The 23,299-nt window shown below is 42.4% G+C and overlaps 1 protein-coding gene across 2 annotated transcripts; it reads left to right on the top strand.

The window, feature by feature from the left end:
* Positions 1–1,357: 1,357 nt before the first annotated feature.
* Positions 1,358–17,831, top strand: LOC306940809 (uncharacterized protein). Of its 2 annotated transcripts, XR_013792056.1 has the most exons (5): positions 1,358–1,663; positions 11,760–11,883; positions 13,083–13,349; positions 14,147–16,882; positions 17,078–17,830. XR_013792056.1 is itself a non-coding variant. In XM_079526014.1 (4 exons), exons 1-4 carry the CDS (start codon positions 1,535–1,537, stop codon positions 15,625–15,627), a joined length of 2,001 nt encoding a protein of 666 aa, XP_079382140.1. In that variant the 5' UTR covers positions 1,358–1,534; the 3' UTR covers positions 15,628–17,831. The 2 variants fall into 2 exon arrangements, 1 of the variants encoding a protein (XP_079382140.1); XM_079526014.1 differs by having other exon boundaries at positions 14,147–17,831.
* Positions 17,832–23,299: the final 5,468 nt, after the last annotated feature.

Below are 23,299 nucleotides of genomic sequence, written 5' to 3'. Positions count from 1 at the left end.
GTAGTGCGGCACCGAGTGCCACGCTACGAGCTTGTAGATCTGCTATTTTTCAGTGGGGTACATTTAATCACTGGTCCTGGGTCAATCCAAGGGCCTACCACTCCACTCTCTTGATATGTTGTTCCCCAACTCTTGGAGAGTATTTAGGCCTTTTACTGGAGGTCCCAGCCCCTAAAATGACCCCAGGAGGAAGTGTTGACCTTTACTGAATTGCTTCAGTTTGAGTTCATTTGAGCACCTAAATTCAGATTTGGGCACGGTAGCATGTGGTTTTTAAGTGGTGGGCCTCAGGTCATCCTAGGGGCTAGAACAGGGGTGCCCACACATTTATGATGTGAGATCTACTTTCAAAATGACCAGCTCAACAAGATCTACCCACTGAAAAAATAAGTGTACCATTGCTGAAAATAGTTTCAATATATAATGTACCGGGGGGGGGGGGGGGGGGGGGGGGGGGGGGCTTTGGAATAGGGACAAAATATGACAGGCAGTTTGCTGTCAAAATATGTCCTCCCCGTATTTAAATTAAACGCCCAATGCATTCTCAATGGCAATAGCACAAACTTTGGCATGCTACTAGTCCTACATACTTACACCTAGAAACCCCATTCAAACCTATTTAGGTTCATCTTACGGTGGACATGTTTGCCTGAAAAGAGAAATTCACAATGGGGCTCAATGGCAGATATTGGCACGTCAAAAAAGCACTTTCACCTAGAAACTCCATTCACACTTTTTATAATTCAGCTTACTGTGGAGACACATGCTGGAACGTTTTACTTTGAAATTATTTGTAGTTTCCGAGTTATTTAACTTAAACGCCCAATGCATTCTCAATGGCAATAGCACAAACTTTGGCATGCTACTAGTCCTACATAATTACACTATAGAAACCCCATTCAAACCTATTTAGGTTCATCTTACGGTGGACATGAAAAGTGCCTGAAAAGTACTTTTTCCACCAGGCCACCACTGACTGGAAGCCTCCTGTGTAACTTGTGGCTGCCTCATTTTGACTGCGTTACATCTATTTCACCAGCAGATGGCAATCAAGTGCAGGCGAGGAATGTGAAACTGTTGCCATGTCCGCTTATTATATGCGACTTTGGACTTATTTTTCTGTAAAATATTGGTAGTTGCGGGTTGCGGTTTTTTGGGGCTTATTCCTAAAGTTTAGTAGTCGCTTATTTGGACTTGTTTCCTACTTTCGTTTAAACCAGTGATTTTCACACATTTTCATGTCAAGGACCGGGGACCACTATGCCGGGGACCCCCATTAATGTATTTGTCCAAATAAGGAGTCCTTTATCTTATTTCTCTCACACAATCTGGCAACACTGCTTGCTAACTGCTTCTGGTTCATATGTCGTCAACCGTTGTAAACAACAAACAGAGAGTCCACTTCACTAGAAGAAGAAGAAACAAGAGAGGAATGCTTGCCATGCACGAAGAAGTTATAGTTGCATTTCATACTCCTTATTCTTTGTATAGTAAATCTGCAACGTAGGGGGAAAAAAACTGAACAACACAAAAAATGCCAGAAAACGAAGTGTTTTATTCTGAAACTATGTCCATTGTGGAGATTGTTATTGAAGCTTCAGTTGATGTCATCTGCCGAGGAGGCACACAGAAAGACCAGAAGCTGCTGCATGGGAACTGGAAGGTGAGATTAATAGTTCACTCACTAGCACAAGTTTTCATATAAGTGTATATTTGTACGTATTTAATTGTTATGATGAATTGAAAATGGTGGACCCTGATGTCTTGTGCTTGTTTTTCATGATTTCGTCCACAAAGTAGCAGGTTTTTTGTATTGACTTGTGCTTTCGTTTGAAATTTACCCATTATATTTCTATACAGACTGTGAAATTAAAAAAATCAATAAATCAATCAGAATGTTGTTTTGTTTTTAGTTGTGTGGTTGATCAATGTTGAATGTATTTTGGGAGTTGGTCATGGTCACACAATATAGCCGCAATTTGCAACAATACGTCGTTTCGCGGACACCGCCATATTGGATTTATCGGGATGCATTCTGGGTAGGCAATTGTGCGATCTGTTTTGAGGGTCAAAACCAAAGATGCACATTCTGTATTCCTGAAATAACTGTACACTTACAAACAGGCTGCACAGTATGTGATATAATGGGAGCAATATCATATTTGTGAGATAACATGAGTTAAAGGATGTCCTGCTAGCTTGGGTCCAAACTATAAACCACACTTTCAGCACATATCCTAATGCAAACAAAGTAGATCATGTCGAAGACTTGATTGTATTAAGAACAAAATGAGTCCTATTTGTTTTTGGAAATGAAAATGGATCTAGCCTGGCATGCCGCATGGCCAGACTAATATCACTGCAGTCTGCAGTGATTAGATATTAGTTTTTTTTCCTCTGGCAGATTTGTCTTGTTTCATGTTCTTAATCTGTGTCCTCTCTTAACATCACAGAATAATAATAATAAATATAGCTGCAAGCAGCGATAAAGCGGGACCAAGATAGAAGAAGAACAATGCGCAACGAGAACAACACGCACAAATGAGACTGACGAGCTGAGTTGTCGGTACCGGGATTTGAACTCGCAACCTTGTGGACCGAAGGCGGGAGCTCTACTGACTGACCTACACAGAGACAATCAGTGAATACATTGTAAACTGTAAAACCATTTACTGATTTGGTAACAAGAAGGTGTGTCCTCATTTTGGGCATGTCTTTATCCATTACTAAAGTGTGTTTTCACGCACAGTTAAAGTGTGTGTGTGTGTGTGTGTGTGCGTGCCTGCCTGCCTGCCTGCCTGCCTGCCTGCGTGCGTGCGTGCGTGCGTACAAACTTCTCTTTGTGTGTGTGTGCGTGCGTGCGTGCGTGCGTGCGTGCGTGCGTGCAAACTTCTCTTTGTGTGTGTGTGTGTGTGTGTGTGTGTGTGTGTGTGTGTGTGTGTGTGTGTGTGTGTGTGTGTGTGTGTGTGTGTGTGTGTGTGTGTGTGTGTGTGTGTGTGTGTGTGTGTGTGTGTGTGTGTGTGTGTGTGTGTGTGTGTGTGTGTGTGTGTGTGTGTGTGTGTGTGTGTGTGTGTGTGTGTGTGTGTGTGTGTGTGTGTGTGTGTGTGCGTGCGTGCGTGCGTGCGTGCGTGCGTGCGTGCGTGCGTGCGTGCGTGCGTGCGTGGCTGCATGCGTGTGTGTGTTAGGCAGACATTCGTTCATAACCATGGATTTGGATTGAAGATCATCTCTTTAGTTTTTGTGGTGTTTAACATAAGGTGGCAATTATCACACCAGTCTTTAAAGTTATTGATCTCACTGATATAGCCCACAGGGCGTTCAACAGCCCTCATCAGGCTGACTATACAGTGTCTTCAGATAATTTCAAGATGTAGTTGTTAGGCTGACTTCTACAGTAATTTGTGTAGGCAGTGAAAAAAAATTAGACTTATTACACTATTACACTAAATACACTTATTACACTATTTCAGTTACTAGTATCTCTATTATTGTGATGCCATGTCCTAGTGCCTGATGGGTCAAATGTAATCTACTTCAATATTTATATAGTTGAGTCATCACAAATCTTGCAGCACACAATGGATACACTGAGTTGTCTTTACCGGGATTTGAACACACAACCTTGTGGTCCAACGGCGAGAGCTCTACCAACTGAGCTATGCAGACACAGTCAGTTGACTCATTCTAAACAGTAACATCATTCAGTATAAACTTTAGTGTGTGTGTGTGTGTGTGTGCGTGCGCGCGCAATTTTCATTGGCTCATAAAAACTTCATTTTTTCACTTAGAAAAAATGTGCTACGATTATTTGTCCGTATCGGTCCAAAGTTCACGTGTAGAAGTTTTCGTGCATTTTGAGCAAAGATTCTGGGAGGAGTTACATTTGAACTGTTTTTCATATAATTCAAAATGGCGGGTGATCTAAAGGTCAGAGGTCAAAAGTCAGAACACGAAAGTTGTTCGGCATGAGGAGACACATATGTGTATCAAAGTGTCATTGCCAACGGTCAAACGGTTCATGAGATATGCACGTTCAAAGTTTGCAAGTTTGCAAGTTTTGCATCAATTGAGTGATATAGCGCCACCATTTGGCCAATCGTGATGGGCTTCACATAGTAAAGTGACATAAGCATATGTGTGTATTAGAGGCAGAAGAATAATTTTCACAAAACAGCAATTTTCATTGGCTCATAAAAACTTCATTTTTTCACTTAACAAAAATGTGCTACGATTATTTGTCCGTATAGGTCCAAAGTTCACGTGTAGAAGTTTTCGTGCATTTTGAGCAAAGATTCTGGGAGGAGTTACATTTGAACTGTTTTTCAAATAATTCAAAATGGCGGGTGATCTAAAGGTCAGAGGTCAAAAGTCAGAACAAGGAAGTTGTTCGGCATGAGGAGACACATATGTGCATCAAAGTGTCATTGCCAACGGTCAAACGGTTCATGAGATATGCACGTTCAAAGTTTGCAAGTTTTGCATCAATTGAGTGCTATAGCGCCACCATTTGGCCAATCATGATGGGCTTCGCATAGTCACCGTTTGGCATGGTCCTCTATCATGTTGACAAATTTTGCGCAAACCGACTGCACGGTTCAGTCAGAACAGCTATTTTTGGCGGAAGGAGAATAAAATAAAGTACTGATCATATAATTCAAAATGGCGGGTGATCTAAAGGTCAGAGGTCAAAAGTCAGAACACGAAAGTTGTTCAGCACGAGGAGACACATATGGGTATCAAAGTGTCATTGCCAACGGTCAAACGGTTCATGAGCTATGCACGTTCAAAGTTAGCATTTTCAATTGAGCGCTATAGCGCCACCATTTGGCCAATCGTCTTGGGCTTCGCATATTCACCGTTTGGCATAGCCCTCTACCAGATTACCGCGTTTCGCGAAAACCGACTGCACCATTCAGTCAGAACAGCTATTTTTGGCGGAAGAAGGAGAAGAAGGAGAAGAAGAAGAAGGAGAAGGAGAAGAAAAATAAACACAAAAACAAAGAGTGACCAAAGTCACTGCGTGACTTCTTGGTCCCTAAATATAGCTGCAAGCAGCGATAAAGCGGGACCAAGATAGAAGAAGAACAATGCGCAATAAGAACAACACGCACAAATGAGACCGACGAGCCGAGTTGTAGGTGCCGGGATTTGAACTCACAACCTTGTGGACCGAAGGCGGGAGCTATACTGACTGAGCTACACAGAGACAATCAGTGACTACATTGTAAACTGTAAAACCATACAGTGATTTGGTAACAAGAAGGTGTGTCCTCATTTTGGGCATGTCTTTATCCATTACTACAGTGTGTTTTCACGCACAGTTAAAGTGTGTGTGTGTGTGTGTGTGTGTGCGTGCCTGCCTGCCTGCCTGCCTGCCTGCCTGCCTGCCTGCCTGCCTGCCTGCCTGCGTGCGTGCGTGCGTGCGTACAAACTTCTCTTTGTGTGTGTGTGTGCGCGTGCGTGCGTGCGTGCGTGCGTGCGTGTGTGCGTGCGTGCAAACTTCTCTTTGTGTGTGTGTGTGCGTGCGTGCGTGCGTGCGTGCGTGCGTGCGTGCATGCGTGCGTGGCTGCATGCGTGTGTGTGTTAGGCAGACAATCGTTCATAACCATGGATTTGGATTGAAGATCATCTCTTTAGTTTTTGTGGTGTTTAACATAAGGTGGCTATTATAACACCAGTCTTTAAAGTTATTGATCTCACTGATATAGCCCACAGGGCGTTCAACAATATGTACAAATAAGACTGACAAGCTGAGTTGTCAGTAGCTGGATTTGAACACACAACCTTGCGGTCCAAGGGCAAGAGCTCGACTGACTGAGCTACATGAGTTACTACCGAGACAATCAGTTACTCCATTGTTAACAGGAAAATCATTCAGTGTTTGTTCAGCATAAGTACTCAAACTTTAGTGTGTGTGTGTGTGTGTGTGCGTGCGCGCGCAATTTTCATTGGCTCATAAAAACTAAAAATGTGCTACGATTATTTGTCCGTATAGGTCCAAAGTTCACGTGTAGAAGTTTTCGTGCATTTTGAGCAAAGATTCTGGGAGGAGTTACATTTGAACTGTTTTTCATATAATTCAAAATGGCGGGTGATCTAAAGGTCAGAGGTCAAAAGTCAGAACACGGAAGTTGTTCGGCATGAGGAGACACATATGTGTATCAAAGTGTCATTGCCAACGGTCAAACGGTTCATGAGATATGCACGTTCAAAGTTTGCAAGTTTGCAAGTTTTGCATCAATTGAGTGCTATAGCGCCACCATTTGGCCAATCGTGATGGGCTTCGCATAGTTAAGTGACATAAGCATATGTGTGTATTAGAGGCAGAAGAAAAAAATTCACAAAACAGCAATTTTCATTGCTTCATAAAAACTTAATCTTTTCACTTAGAAAAAATGTGTTACGATTATTTGTCCGTATAGGTCCAAAGTTCACGTGTAGAAGTTTTCGTGCATTTTGAGCAAAGATTCTGGGAGGAGTTACATTTGAACTGTTTTTCATATAATTCAAAATGGCGGGTGATCTAAAGGTCAGAGGTCAAAAGTCAGAACACAAGAGTTGTTCGGCATGAGGTGACACATGTGTATCAAAGTGTCATAGCTAACGGTCAAACGGTTCATGAGATATGCACGTTCAAAGTTTGCAAGTTTTGCACGTTTTGCATCAATTGAGTGCTATAGCGCCACCATTTGGCCAATCGTCATGGGCTTCGCATAGTCACCGTTTGGCATGGTCCTCTATCATGTTGACAAGTTTTGCGCAAACCGACTGCACGGTTCAGTCAGAACAGCTATTTTTGGCAGAAGGAGAATAAAATAAAGTACTGATCATATAATTCAAAATGGCGGGTGATCTAAAGGTCAGAGGTCAAAAGTCAGAACACGAAAGTTGTTCAGCATGAGGATACGCATATGGGTATCAAAGTGTCATTGCCAACGGTCAAACGGTTCATGAGCTATGCACGTTCAAAGTTAGCATTTTAAATTGAGCGCTATAGCGCCACCATTTGGCCAATCGTCTTGGGCTTCGCATATTCACCGTTTGGCATGGCCCTCTACCAGATTACAGCGTTTCGCGAAAACCGACTGCACCATTCAGTCAGAACAGCTATTTTTGGCGGAAGGAGAAGAAGGAGAAGAAGAAAAATAAACACAAAAACAAAGAGTGACCAAAGTCACTGCGTGACTTCTTGGTCCCTAAATATAGCTGCAAGCAGCGATAAAGCGGGACCAAGATAGAAGAAGAAGAACAATGCGCAATGAGAACAACACGCACAAATTAGACTGACGAGCCGAGTTGTCGGTGCCGGGATTTGAACTCGCAACCTTGTGGACCGAAGGCGGGAGCTATACTGACTGAGCTACACAGAGACAATCAATGACTGCATTGTAAACTGTAAAACCATTGAGTGATTTGGTAACAAGAAGGTGTGTCCTCATTTTGGGAATGTCTTTATCCATTACTACAGTGTGTTTTCACGCACAGTTAAAGTGTGTGTGTGTGTGTGTGTGTGCGTGCCTGCCTGCCTGCCTGCCTGCGTGCGTGCGTGCGTGCGTGCGTACAAACTTCTCTTTGTGTGTGTGTGTGTGCGCGTGCGTGCGTGCGTGCGTGCGTGCGTGCAAACTTATCTTTGTGTGTGTGTGTGTGTGTGTGTGCGCGTGCGTGCGTGCGTGCGTGCGTGGCTGCATGCGTGTGTGTGTTAGGCAGACATTCGTTCATAACCATGGATTTGGATTGAAGATCATCTCTTTAGTTTTTGTGGTGTTTAACATAAGGTGGCAATTATCACACCAGTCTTTAAAGTTATTGATCTCACTGATATAGCCCACAACAATATGTACAAATAAGACTGACAAGCTGAGTTGTCAGTAGCTGGATTTGAACACACAACCTTGCGGTCCAAGGGCAAGAGCTCGACTGACTGAGCTACATGGAGACAATCAGTTACTCCATTGTTAACAGGAAAATCATTCAGTGTTAGTTCAGCATAAGTACTCAGACTTTTAGAAATTAGCAGATCTACATGCTCATAACATGTCCCGGTACGGTACGGTACGGTACAGTATGGTACAGTATGGTACAGTACAGTACAGTACAGTACAGTACAGTATGGTGCAGTACAGTACAGTACGGTGCAGTACAGTACAGTACAGTACAGTACAGTACAGTACAGTACAGTACAGTACAGTACAGTACAGTACAGTAGAGTACAGTACAGTACAGTAAGATATGGTACAGTACAGTACAGTACAGTACAGTACAGTACAGTACAGTACAGTACGATATGGTACAGTACGGTACAGTATAGTACAGTACAGTACGGTACGGTACGGTACAGTACAATAAGATATGGTACAGTATGGTACAGTATGGTACAGTACAGTAAGATATGGTACAGTACGGTACAGTATAGTACAGTACAGTACGGTACGGTACGGTACAGTACAATAAGATATGGTACAGTATGGTACAGTACGGTACAGTACAGTACAGTACAGTACAGTACAGTACAGTACAGTACGGTACGGTACAGTACAGTACAGTACAGTACAGTAATATATGGTACAGTACGGTACAGTATGGTACAATACAGTACGGTACGGTACGGTACGGTATGGTACGGTACGGTACGGTACAGTACAGTACAGTACAGTACAGTACAGTACAGTACAGTACAGTACAGTACAATAAGATATGGTACAGTATGGTACAGTATGGTACAGTACAGTACGGTACGGTACGGTACGGTATGGTACAGTACAGTACAGTACAGTACGGTATTACACTATTGCACTTATTACACTATTACACTACTATTACACTATTACACTATTACACTATTACACTATTACACTACTATTACACTTATTACACTATTACACTACTATTACACTATTACACTAACACACTTATTACACTATTACAAAATTAGACTTATTACACTATTTCAGTTACTAGTATCTCTATTATTGTGATGCCATGTCCGAGTGCCTGATGGGTCAAATGTAATCTACTTCAATAGTTGAGTCATCACAAATCTTGCAGCACACAATGCATACACTGAGTTGTCTTTACCCGGATTTGAACACACAACCTTGTGGTCCAACGGCGAGAGCTCTACCAACTGAGCTATGCAGACACAGTCAGTTGACTCATTCTAAACAGTAACATCATTCAGTATAAACTTTAGTGTGTGTGTGTGTGTGTGCGTGCGTGCGCAATTTTCATTGGCTCATAAAAACTTCATTTTTTCACTTAGAAAAAATCTGCCACGATTATTTGTCCGTATCGGTCGAAAGTTCACGTGTAGAAGTTTTCGTGCATTTTAAGCAAAGATTCTGGGAGGAGTTACATTTGAACTGTTTTTCATATAATTCAAAATGGCGGGTGATCTAAAGGTCAGAGGTCAAAAGTCAGAACACAAAAGTTGTTCGGCATGAGGAGACACATATGTGTATCAAAGTGTCATTGCCAACGGTCAAACAGTTCATGAGATATGCACGTTCAAAGTTTGCAAGTTTGCAAGTTTTCATCAATTGAGTGCTATAGCGCCACCATTTGGCCAATCATCATGGGCTTCGCATAGTCACCGTTTGGCATGGGACTCTATCATGTTGACAAGTTTCGCGAAAACCGACTGCACGGTTCAGTCAGAACAGCTATTTTTGGCGGAAGAAGGAGAAGAAGGAGAAGAAGAAAAATAAACACAAATACAAAGAGTGACTCAATACACTATTTCAATATTACACAATTACACTATTACACTTATTACACTATGAGACTTATTACACTATTTCAGTTACTAGTATATCTATTATTGTGATGCCATGTCCTAGTGCCTGATGGGTCAAATGTAATCTACTTCAATATTTATATAGTTGAGTCATCACAAATCTTGCAGCACACAATGGATACACTGAGTTGTCTTTACCGGGATTTGAACACACAACCTTGTGGTCCAACGGCGAGAGCTCTACCAACTGAGCTATGCAGACACAGTCAGTTGACTCATTCTAAACAGTAACATCATTCAGTATAAACTTTAGTGTGTGTGTGTGTGTGTGTGTGTGTGTGCGTGCGCGCGCAATTTTCATTGGCTCATAAAAACTTCATTTTTTCACTTAGAAAAAATGTGCTACGATTATTTGTCCGTATATGTCCAAAGTTCACGTGTAGAAGTTTTCGTGCATTTTGAGCAAAGATTCTGGGAGACGTTACATTTTAACTGTTTTTCATATAATTCAAAATGGCGGGTGATCTAAAGGTCAGAGGTCAAAAGTCAGAACACGAAAGTTGTTCGGCATGAGGAGACACATATGTGTATCAAAGTGTCATTGCCAACGGTCAAACGGTTCATGAGATATGCACGTTCAAAGTTTGCAAGTTTGCAAGTTTTGCATCAATTGAGTGTTATAGCGCCACCATTTGGCCAATCATGATGGGCTTCGCATAGTCACCGTTTGGCATGGTCCTCTATCATGTTGACAAGTTTTGCGCAAACCGACTGCACGGTTCAGTCAGAACAGCTATTTTTGGCAGAAGGAGAATAAAATAAAGTACTGATCATATAATTCAAAATGGCGGGTGATCTAAAGGTCAGAGGTCAAAAGTCAGAACACGAAAGTTGTTCAGCACGAGGATACGCATATGGGTATCAAAGTGTCATTGCCAACGGTCAAACGGTTCATGAGCTATGCACGTTCAAAGTTAGCATTTTCAATTGAGCGCTATAGCGCCACCATTTGGCCAATCGTCTTGGGCTTCGCATATTCACCGTTTGGCATGGCCCTCTACCAGATTACCGCGTTTCGCGAAAACCGACTGCACCATTCAGTCAGAACAGCTATTTTTGGCGGAAGAAGGAGAAGGAGAAGAAGAAGAAAAATAAACACAAAAACAAAGAGTGACCAAAGTCACTGCGTGACTTCTTGGTCCCTAATAACTTTATTTTAATAGCACTTTTTGCTTACTTAGTGCTTGAACAATTCAACAATCAAAACAGCAATAACAACAGAATAAATCAATAATGAAATAGCAGTAGAAAATGCAAAATAACAAACAAACAAGATATTAATCAAGGAGATACAAAGGCCATTCTATAAAAATGGGTCTTTAGAAGGGATTTCAAACTTGAGTTCAAGGTTGTACTTTATTGTTACATCTTGTGTACACTGTACAGGTACATAAGAGTACAACTTATTTTTGTTTGACTTCCTTACAGACAATGCAGCAGCAGATGGCATAACATTCAAACAACAAAACACAGCAAGCACAGAAAACAAAGGAGCACTCAAAGAGTAAAAAATCAGGCCAGGCTGAAGAGAGTGGTGCAACAGCACCCCCTATTGGTACTCTACCCTATTGGTACTCTAAACATCGGGACACAGGGACATAGGTTAGGACATAGGTTGGGACAAAGCTGTTCCTTGGAGTGGTTGCACCACTCAAAAAATAAAATGGTAACATATGTGCATGTTTTCCCTGTAGTAGCAAAGTTAGGTAAACTTTATGTGAACAGCTTCACAGTAAGTTAGCCTCAGTTGCCCTGGTAGGCTGTTCCAGAGCAAATTCTAAAGGTTAACCACTTAACAATTTAACTTAACAACTATTTAAAGATACACCTTGATTTAAAAGCGCGTAGATCTGCTATTTTCGCGGAATGTTCCAATATCTCGGAATATACTCAGAATAGGTAAGCTAGGGTTTGTAACACGAATAAACCCAACACACATTTCTTCTTTTACTATTTCCATTCACAGGCCCAACATGCCAGCATCCTCCACTCGATGGCACGCGAGGCGACTCGAAAGATCGACAGCCTCTTTACCCAACTTTCCTCACCACTGCTCAGGGAGAACGAGGCACTGCGGACTAGGCTGAAAGGTGAGCCTAGGGGTGGTAGTAGGGACGATAGTATATCCAAATGTAAACAGCAACATTGACTTTGTATCGTATCCTTTTGCAATGCAAATAATCTGTGTCGAATCGTTTTGCAATGCAAATATTAAATTTGATTGCATCAATACTAAGTACTTGTGCATTGTATTTAGCAATGTTAAGAAGAAAAAAAGAAAAAGAGGGGTTTAATATCTATTGATAAATGTGTGTATTCTCTGTGTTCATGTCAAGGTACGGGTTTGTCTATGTCAGGGTTCCCCAATTCATTTTCCTCAAGGGCCATATTTTGACTAGGGAACCAGGCTGGGGGCCGAGTCCGCACGGGCGAAAAATTGGGTTTTTTATTTTTTCATTAAAAGGAGCATTCAGTGATTTGTGTGATTTGGAAAACCACCCAGTCTGCCCCGGTAACAAAATGTGCACATGCACGCTCTACAGTGGGGGGAAGTGCAACAGGCCAACAGCACGTGCACCAAGGCCCGCCCCCACTCGATCATGATTGGAGGAAGGCCCCACTCATCCTGATTGGATGAAGGTTTTGCCACCCGCCACCAAAACTGAAACTAGGGTTTTTTGACCCCAGGGGCTCACTGGGGACAGGAAGGAACTCCTTATATGGTCAGCACACTCTATAGTAGGGAGGATTATCCAGAAAAAAAGAAAAAATAAGTGATATTTGAATTAAGTCAAATCACTGAATATACCTTTAATTAATTCAAAATTGTTCTCAACCAGTGGTCCGGGGACCACCAGTGGTCCTTGAGGGGGTGCCCAGTTTGACATGCATAGGCTACTGACCCCTTTTTAATGCCATTTATATCTGGGACACCCCCGAAAACAAAACAAAAAACTTTTTTTTTTTTTTAGTTCTTCCAGGGGCCACAAGGGGGCGCTCCGGGGGCCGCAAATGGCCCGCGGGCCGCCTATTGGGGAACCCTGGTCTATGTGTTAATGTTCAGATATTATCTATTTGCCAGAGAATCACTGTTTACTTATTTATGTCCATATTCATCCACATGTTTCACAATTTCTTTGCTAGTTTCCGATTTTAAATCATTGAATGAATCGTACCGTATCAACAGTATCACCATAATGAACCAATATCATCCATGTATCGTATCATCAACCATGTATTGTTGTGATACGTATTGTATCGATGTTAAAATCTATCGTTACACCCCTAGGTGAGTCCGAGAAAGTCGAGGTCGCCACGAGGTGGAGAGAAAACGTGCTCAAAGGCTCTCCGGTCCTTTTCGAAGGTACCGGCTTAGTCTATCAGCTGAAGCCACTGGGGAAGCTAGGAGGAATACCACCGCTGACCAAAGTATCGCCCGCACCCACAGTGGTGCCGACGGCGGCAGTGCTGCCGACGGCGGCAGTGCTGCGCATAGTCGTACAGACTGCAGCAGCAGCAGGGGCCCCTCTGCTGCAGTGTAATGGACGTGATACTGGTAAGCTTCTCCCACATAACTCTATAATACATTTTAGAACATTGGTTTTCAACCTTTATCATATCAAGGCCCATTATTTGGGATTTGAGCCACGGACCACCATTTGATGACATCTAGCCTCTCAGACCAAAAACAATTTTGTTGTCGGATAAGATTTTTGTCCACAATTCCATTTGGTATTGATGTTGATCAAATTCAATTCTTCTACATTCTCTAATTGTGTAGACTTCTTGTAAATGAAGTGATGCAGATCATTTTACGCTCTCAAGAGCTCAAGAGTTAAAGATCTATAAGGGTCCATTTGGTTACAACATAATTTAGCTGGGGACCACCTGGAACCCCTCGAGGACTACTGGTGGTCCCCAGAATACTGGTTGAAAACCACTGTTTTAGAAAGTAGTAATCGATTAAAAAAAATCCCAACAACATTAAAACAAATCTCTGACCCCAAAGTAATTGATCTAATGTGAAATTACAGGGACATGTATGTATCCAACCAGCAGTGGTTCCCTATGGAGACACAAAGAGTCTCCTTGGTTCTGGTGACTGATATTGTTCTAATGTTTTTTTCAATAACTTGGGGAAAATGAAAAGAATCATACCAGTACTAATCATACTAGTCTAAATTGATCAGGCAGTGTATTTTGCCCACCAGTGGAGCCACTGGCATATATTCAGTTAAGCACATGGAATCCTCCCATAGAGTGTATCCATCGCTACACCGTAGATGTAACAAATACCTGAAATGTATTTTCATATGTTTGGTAATAATTCCTTTTTTCCCCTCTCACCCATAGGCCCCTGTGATATTGGCAACACAAGCATCAGGCCAGAATCTAGTGAAACTGAAGGGCAAACTGCACCGACCACGAGTTCCGCAAAGAAGCCGAAATGTTTTGTATGTGAGGTCTGTGACAGGCGCTTTAGAGGTGAGGTTTATTTGAAGCAGCACATGAACATTCACAGTGAACAGAAGATGTTTGGCTGCAACCAGTGCCCGAGGCGCTTCAAGAAGATAAACAATTTGGAGAATCACCTGTTGCGCCATGAAGAAAAGAAGCTTGAAAAGGAAAAGGAGCCTGTGTCTGTCAAGTGCCCGCTCTGTGAGAAGGTTTTCAAATCTAAAGATCTTTTGAGAAGCCACCAGCTTGTACATACAAATGCAAGACCTTTCAAATGTGTAACCTGTGGAAAGGGCTTCAAAACGAAACGTTGCTTAAAGAACCACCAGCTTGTTCATTCTGGTGAAAAGCCACATAAATGCATACAGTGCGGAGAGAGTTTCAAATATGCTTTTTCACTAAAGTGCCATAAGACCGTACATACTGGCGAACTTCTGTACAAATGCACAGTGTGCGGTAAGGATTTTGGTTCGAGGAAATCGCTTACGCAACATCAGAAAATCCATTCAGGGGGGTTTACGTGTGAGGTGTGTGGAGCCAGCTTCACACTCGAAAACAACCTAAGGAGGCATATGCGCTTTCACACAGGCGAGAGGCCTTACAAATGCAAGGATTGTGGCGAGAGTTTCAGGCAAGGCGAAAAGCTGAAATCCCATATGCTTCTCCATGGTGCCCCTAAGCCCTTCATGTGTGATCTATGTGGAAAGACCTTCCTCTACAACTGCGAGTTGAAGAAACATATGACATTACAACATGATCCGGCGATTATCGGACAGGGAAGATCTACATACGCCCAACGGGGGAGACCGCTCGTGCGAGACCGAAGGAACCGCAGAGTGATATATCGTACAGACAGGACGGTAGAGGACGTGTCACAGTTCAGTTGTAAAATATGCCCACGGAGCTTCAACACGGCTTACTTGTTGGAAAGGCACGAGCAGTGGCACCACAAAGGGCCGAAGCAGTACACCTGCGGCGAGTGTGGCAAGTCTTTCTTCTACAAGAATACCTACGTGTACCACCAAAGAACCCACACCGGGGAGAGACCCTTTGTGTGCAGCGTGTGCGGGAAGAGCTTCATCATTCACCAGTCTCTGAAGTCCCACATGCTGTTGCACTCTGGAGAGAGACCCCACAAATGTGAGCAGTGTGGCAAGACGTTCAGGTTCTACGCAAACTTCACCAGACACCTACGCATCCACACGGGAGAGAAGCCATATGAGTGCGAGGTGTGTGGGATGAGGTTCAATCAGATGGTTCACGTTAAGTCTCACATGCAGATTCACACCGGGGACAAGCTGTATTCCTGTGACAAATGTGGACAGGGATTTTCAGACTCAAGACAGTTCAAGAAACACAGTTGTAGAAATGATTAGGAAACCCTTTGGAAAGAAGTTTACAGAACCCCCCCTCCTCAGGATTGACTACATCCCTTCCTTTTTCACTACTACACATACAATAATACTTTGACATCTTTATTGATATGTACAATGCATACAACTTTATCAAAATGATAAAAACACAAAGCTGACAGCATATTGCCATTGTGGTCCTTTTAGGGTGTACATGTAAAATGATGCACTGATGAATAAATGACTGACTGCTTGTGAGTGAAGTGCAAGTGAGTGCGCAGGGCTGCACATAGAAAGTCTATACGGCTGGGTACAGATTTACCACTGGGTGTGCTTACCACACCAAGAGAGAGGGGAGGACAACAAATACAATGCTTAAATGCTTTTAGAGCAGCAATAGGTAACTTTTTAACAATAGCATATTACCGGTATGTTCCACAAAATTAACAATCATCCTTCTTTAAATGTATAGAATTGGGGGTCCCCTCCTCGGGGCTTGACTGTATTACTATGTATTGGTGAGATAACTTTAATCATTTATTTGCCAAGGCAGGACCAAAGATTGTTAATTTAGGAAGATACACCATCCTGATTGGGATTGGACAATTGGGATTGTGACCTACACAAAGCCTACAAATGGTCTCCTAAGTGGATGCAAATCTCACAAACGTCCTATGGTTTACTGGTGCTAGATCCTGTGGAGTGTGGACTGTTGCTGGGTTCATTATTATTAAAAATAAGTTATTTTCTACTAATTATTACTATTAGCAGTACCTAGTAATATATTATTAACCAATATTGAGTATTATTCATATATCAATCTCCTTAATCCAGGCAGGATGTGATACTACAACTACACGCCAGTAGGTGGCGTGGGCGGTGTGCACCTTAAAAGCATTGGTTGCAACGCGCCATTAAAGTCGAAGAACAACATGGCATCATGTCTGTAGCCTGGCTAATAAGCCAGACTAATATCAGGCAAATTTTTTTTGCCAACGGCTGATTCATTAACCAGGCTATCATGTCTGCACTCCCTTGTGCAAAATATTCAACTGTTGGAGTAAAATGATACATTTCTTTCAGCAGACAGAACAGTGTAGGCCTACATGGTGTGTTTGAAGGATCAACTTGTCCAGGGAGTGCCTCAGGCTCAGCAGTGGAAACATGTTAAAAAGATCAACATGTTGAAGCTACATCCTAGGTAAAAGTTTAGCATCAATCAACCTGCATGACGTCTCCAGCTTGCTTTACAACCACATTGATGATGATGTAAACCCGGGTAGGTCTTCACTCTGAATACAATAATACATTCTTTAAAAAGAAAGAGCTACTGTGTGCACTGCAGGCAAACATTACTGTCATGTCATGTGAACCATGGCTAAGAAGTGCTATTACAAACTACTGATTGGTTGATTTTAGACAGACATAAAATGGCTGTGATATTCGGCTAACATATTCGATATTCGCCCACCAGGCTTTCCACCACCTCGGAGGAAAGCTACCTCGGAGGAAAGCATACGTACACAGAATCTTATGAATCCAAGATGAGGAGGGCAGCTCACATCTTGGGCTCACATCAGCTGCAGTCCAATGAAGGTGATTGAGGGTTGGTTGGATGCACCTGCCCGTCAAGCCATATAGTGTGTATTCCACAATGTAGTGAATGAAGATATTCAAATGTGTCATCTGATTATTTATTTTCTTCAGTGGTTACTGGTTATCTGCATTTTGAAATGTATGATTCAGAATATGCCTCCAAGGTTCTCTGTCTGCTCCAAATTTGGTTAAAGGACCACTTCACCACTTTTCAACTTCTCTTCCTATAATCCTAACTAATGTCCATGATAAAATACCACCATTTCTTCCTACTCAGTCTGTGTCTCATAGGAAGGCTGTGGGCAGTTCAGAAACCCGTCCACCAGTGACATCATCGATGGGGAATTCAAGCTAATAGAAACTGCAGGCTTTCTAGTCCTGAAAAGTTGCAATGCAAAAATGGAAGCCATCGTTCTCACGATAATAACAATCTAAACATTTTTGTAAAAGAAAATTGTTTAAACAAATCTGCCTAACGATGATGTCACTGGTGGACGGGTTTCTGAACTGCCCACAGCCGTCCTATGAGACACAGACTTAGTTGAAAAAAATCGTGCCATTTTTTCATGATTATTAGTGAGGACCTATTATATGAAGATAGGTTGAAAAGTGGTGAAGTGGTCCTTTAATGTCTTGCATGCATACCTCAACTGTCTGTTTCCAGCAGAGTGAAATAAATGTATTAATATTTGAGTTATTTGGAGATGACTGATGAGTATTGATTGATTGGTTTAAAATTGTATTAACAGTATGCAGTATGGGTACATTTAAAACGAAAGCACAAGTCAATACAAAAACTCTGGACGACACCATGATAAAGGATTACACTTGTTTACAACAGGGTCCACCATTTTCAATTCATCAGAAATTTCCTCATGTGATTCAGCTGCATATTGGATCATGATGATTCAGCCCTGTACTGGCATCTAACCTACAGCCCTGTACTGGCATCTAACCTACATATTGGATCATGATGATTCAGCCCTGTACTGGCATCTAACCTACAGCCCTGTACTGGCATCTAACCTACATATTGGATCATGATGATTCAGCCCTGTACTGGCATCTAACCTACAGCCCTGTACTGGCATCTAACCTACATATTGGATCATGATGATTCAGCCCTGTACTGGCATCTAACCTACAGCCCTGTACTGGCATCTAACCTACAGCCCTGTACTGGCATCTAACCTACACCGTAAGTGTTCCCTTCCCTGCTGCTATCAGTGTTTCCTGTATAGTTCAATAGTTACTGCCATGTGTTCTTGTCAATAAGTACATACTGTAGCCTATACATACTGTAGGTGTCAGAGCAGCACAAATAGAATGGGGCCATACTGAGAAGAATGTGTCACGTGGTATACTCAGTATATAGTATACAGTATACTATACTGTATATCAGCTGTAGGTGCTGAGGTTTTGGTCAGAGACGGCATATAAGGCGGATCATGAAATAATGGGCCCCTGGGCCACCGACATGCACAAGGTCCCCCCGCCCTGAATGGGAGCTGTTTTTTTTTCTTTTTCCCCGACGCATAATTATGACATTCACACAAGCACACACACACACACACAAATGTGAACATGCATTGTGTGTGAGTTATGGCTAGTCAGTGGCTTGACCAAGGAAGAGAAGTGGTCACGTGACTGGGCTGCGCCATGACACTTTCATGGGAGCCAAACTCACACCGGAAGTGCAATGAATACATGGCAGTGAATGGAGCCAGCTGGACCAGCTCATAACAAACATTATTTATGAACAATTGAGACCTTTGTCATATAATCGGTTCAGGAATATAAAAGAAGACATATCACAGGTTGTTTTCTAATCACTTAATTTTCGATGTGCACAGAGTGCACAGTATATAATTTTATCTGAGGATCTAAACAGCAGCAGGTATCGTTTCTGGCTCCGAAGTATCGCGAGATGCGTTCAGAAAGGTATTTTGTGCTCTTTAGATACCATACCTATATAAAAATTACACAGTGTACACATCGAAAAGCAACACAGCAGACAATAATGTGTTACATGTCTTCTGTTATTTTCCAGAAGTGATTACTTTACAAAAGGTCTCAGTCATTCATAAATAATGTTTGTTCATGAGCTGGTCACTGAGCTCTCACTCTTTGGAGTTCATCATATCCCGTGCACGGGCAGGCAAGACACATGGCAGGCCTGGTTGCATCAGTTGTTTTCCACCAAATTTCCGTCAGGGCAAATGGACTGTTGCATCATTGTTAATCGTTGTTGAACGTTGTTGGATCGTATATGAATAGTCAGTATGTTGCTACATATTCTCTAAACAAACAAATCAAACTCCTTACGCCATCTGGTTTTAGATTTCATGGTTTAATACTGTCTGTAATCTCTTGATTGGCCTGAGTGTGAAATTACTTTCTTTTAGATGCTACAGCAAATAACGGTATTGCAGGTGGGGACCAAACAAGGCATCATGACATCCAGAATGTCATGAGTGAAGGAGTGTTTTCCACATCTCATTTTGAGTGGAGGGCTCAGTTTTTGCTCATACAGTGAATGATGTTAACACAATGAAGCAGGGAGTGGGGACACCAATCACTAAACCAATTGTGCTACATTATTATTATTAATAATAGTACTGACTAGCCATATATAATGGCTATATGGCTGATGTAATAGACTGGTCTCCAAGTACTCGTACTTTGTTGTCTCCACCAGGCCGAAGGCATAGGGAGAGAGTATGTTTTGCACTCCGTCCGTGTGTGTGTCCTTCCGTCCGTCTGTTACCAGCTAATCTCCGGCACCGTTAACCCGGTCGATGCCAAACTTTGCACACACACTCCCTGGATGCTCCACATTTTCCAGAACGGCCTGTTATAGCGCCACCATGAGGCAGCTTTTCACATTTATTACCTAAAACTGCACCGATCTGCGTGAAACGTTGCATGCACACTCCCTAGAGGCCAAGGACAAACCTTTGACCTGCATTTTCCGTATCTGCCTTTTATAGCGCCACCAGGAGGCCGACTTTTGTAAAACACATTTTTTGATATTACTCCTCCAGCTTCTGTCCAAATCGTTACACAGTATCTCTATGGTCATGTGCTCAAGTCGGATCTGTCCGATATTTCATATTCCATCCTAATTGGCTATAATTGGCATTCAAAGTTTGCAAGATCGCCCCGTTTTGAAGCCTCAAATCATGAACGCAGCATGCAATTTACGTGAAATCTTTCACACATTTTCTTACTAGGCTGAGGAATATATCCAACCCTTTTCACATTGGCCTGTTATAGCGCCACCAACAGGTTGATTTTTGCAAAACACATTTTTGGAACAAAATGCCTCAAATCATCCAATTGCCATCAAAGGCGTATGAAGAAATGGCACCCTTTTCACATTGGCCTTATTATAGCGCCACCATGAGGCCATAACCTGACCTGCCCTGGTGGAGACCTGTGCCCCGAGGGGCACTTTTTCTAGTTTCTTGTAATTTTGTCCCTCAATTTTGTAACCCATCCTTCACCCGGTCCCAATGCCTAAGCTGTGATCCTGGGCTCTACTCTCCCTCTGCCAACCTGGGGAGAGCCAACTGAGCTCATGCTTACTTAAATGCATGAGGAGTAAGCAGGCTGCTATTTATCACCTGACTGGGGGGGGGGGGGGGACCTGCCTTAGGGGACACAGGGACAACATGCACTCTTACAACACATACTGCACGAGTATAACACAACCAGAACCTTTTTCATGTATTTATACATTATTAGAAAGATACGGTATCCAGTGGACAATGACATCACAGTTGGATGAACTAGACTTTGCGGACGACATCACTCTGCTCTCGCATAGTCATAGACAGTCAGGGTGGAACACATGCAGACGTCAGAGCCAGATAATTTGGAGCTCTAAACAAATAAGCCAGCGGACAAAGCTCAGACTCTTCAGCTCAAACGTCAAGCCACTAAGCCAGTACTATTTTACCGATCAGAGACGTGGAGGACAACAAAGGCAACAATGATGAAGGTGCAAACATTCCTCAATAGCTGCCTGAGGAGGATCCTGAGCATCCGCTGGCCAGACACCATCAGCAATAAAGAGGAAGAGGAGATTAAGAGAAGAAGGTGGGGTTGGATCGGCCACACGCTCTGGAAGCCATCACGAGACAACAAGCCCTTAGATCAGGGGTGCCCACACTTTTTGACTTGAGAGCTACTTTCAAAATGACCAGCTCGGCAAGATCTACCCACCAAATCAATTATTATACCATTGCTGAAAATAGTTTAAATATGTACCTGAGGGGGCTTCGGAATAGTAGAGTTTGTGTTACATTCTGTACAGTATAAGACAAATGCACATGGAATGAGAAATAGAGGCGGAGAAATGTTTTTTTGTCTTTTTTATCGTTTTTTTTCTTCAATATATTTAAATGAAATACTCTTTAGGGGCATTTCATGTGATCTACCTGCACAGCCCTTGTGATCTACTGGTAGATCGCGATCTACCTTTTGGGCACCCCTGAGACAGCTGGAAAAGAAGGCCCAGGATAGAGGACTCTGGTTGACTGTAGTCAACGGCCTATGCTCCATGAAAGGAGCGATATACATAAGAAGAAGAGAGAGGCATTAGAAAGGTTGACGAGAAACCAATGGTTAATAGCAGAAATGAATTTGGTTGATAATGTGTGTTCTAAGTAGATAGGTAATAGGTATATGGTTGGGCTGTTTATGGTCCCAATATAAATTGTATATTATTTCCATGTTAATCTGGCCTGGAGTGAGCCTTTTCAGATCCTTAAGCAATGAGTTATCCATTTTCCATGAATACTTTCTTCAAATCATTACATTTGGGAATGATAGCATGTCTCTAATATTATTTTTTGTGGAGCCTGTAGTAGCCTATATTTGGATTGGTATGCAGGAGTGGATAGCTCTTTTACCATGAGCAATTTAATGTAACATGCATTGTGTGTGAATTATGGCCAGTCACCGACCTGTGCGAAGTTGGGACCGGCGGGGGAAGATATTAATCTTGTCCCAGGCAGGCGGGACCAGACACACAGCGGGCCTGGTTGCATCAGTTGTTTACCGTCGAATTTCAGCCAACAATGGCCCGTTGCATCATTGTCAAATGTCAACTGGTGTGAACAGACAGTGGCGTGCTATATCACATGTTCTTTAAACAAACACATCAATTAACTCCTCATACTGTTACAGGCTGCAGCAAATAACTGCATACGGGCACTGCATAGACATGATGACATCCAGAGGGAGAGTTCCAGGTTCCACACCCTTCTCTAAACACTGATTGGCTGTAGGGGACCTCTAATGTCTCGGGTCATCAGCATCACGAGTGAAGGAGTGTTTTCTCATTTTCAGTGAATGGCTCAGTTTTTGCTCATATGTGACAGAGGTAAACTGCAGTCACATATGATAGGATGAAGTACGGAGCTGCTTCATCAGTCACTAAACCAATTGTGCTACATTATTCTACTGAATAGGTAAGTGCCTTTATTTGCAGATATATTCTTCACTATACTGTACACACAGTTTATGCTTTGTGGATTTGTCCACATAACAGGCATATCGCCTATACTGTTTATTGAGTATGTGCAAAAACAGAGTAGTAATACTTTTAAATCATCTATAAGTCAACTGTAAACCCATTAAAGGAGACAGTGGATGATGGATTTTACTTTTAGATGCAGTGAGATAGTTCACCTACATAACTTTATATTAGGCAAGGAAAGAAACATTTTGGTTATTGCCCTATTGGTTATTTATTGAATCCTCCACATCAAGTGACAACAGATAAAATGAGTGTTTTTATGCAGAAAATAGAAAGGTTCCTGTCAACATGCAAGAGAGCAGAGGCAGAGAAGGCAAAGGGTTTTTAGGGAAACAGATGAAAGTGAATCTTCCCGTGATGTGCACCTTTTGTATATGATCCATTGATTAGAATATAGACAAATTACAAACTGCTTTAGGGGGAGTATACATTTCTGTGTCTGAAAAGAACATTGATCTGATTTTCATTCTCTCGTGCTCTATTCTTTGCCCAGACAGATCATCATTGGTTATCCGGCTACTGTCCTCCTGTGAGACCTCACCAAAATCAGCCATC

This window comes from Electrona antarctica, assembly GCF_951216825.1.
Source record: "Electrona antarctica genome assembly, chromosome: 17".
NCBI classification, from domain to species: domain Eukaryota; kingdom Metazoa; phylum Chordata; class Actinopteri; order Myctophiformes; family Myctophidae; genus Electrona; species Electrona antarctica.
This window is presented reverse-complemented; position numbering and strand designations above follow the sequence as displayed.

Bases quoted from the DNA above. Each gene is read 5' to 3' on its own strand.
- LOC306940809 (XM_079526014.1), top strand. From the start codon at position 1,535: ATGCCAGAAAACGAAGTGTTTTATTCTGAAACTATGTCCATTGTGGAG. The intron at 11,884-13,082 runs GTGAGCCTAGGG...TTACACCCCTAG, and splicing joins ACTGCGGACTAGGCTGAAAG to GTGAGTCCGAGAAAGTCGAG. The intron at 13,350-14,146 runs GTAAGCTTCTCC...TCTCACCCATAG, and splicing joins GTGTAATGGACGTGATACTG to GCCCCTGTGATATTGGCAAC.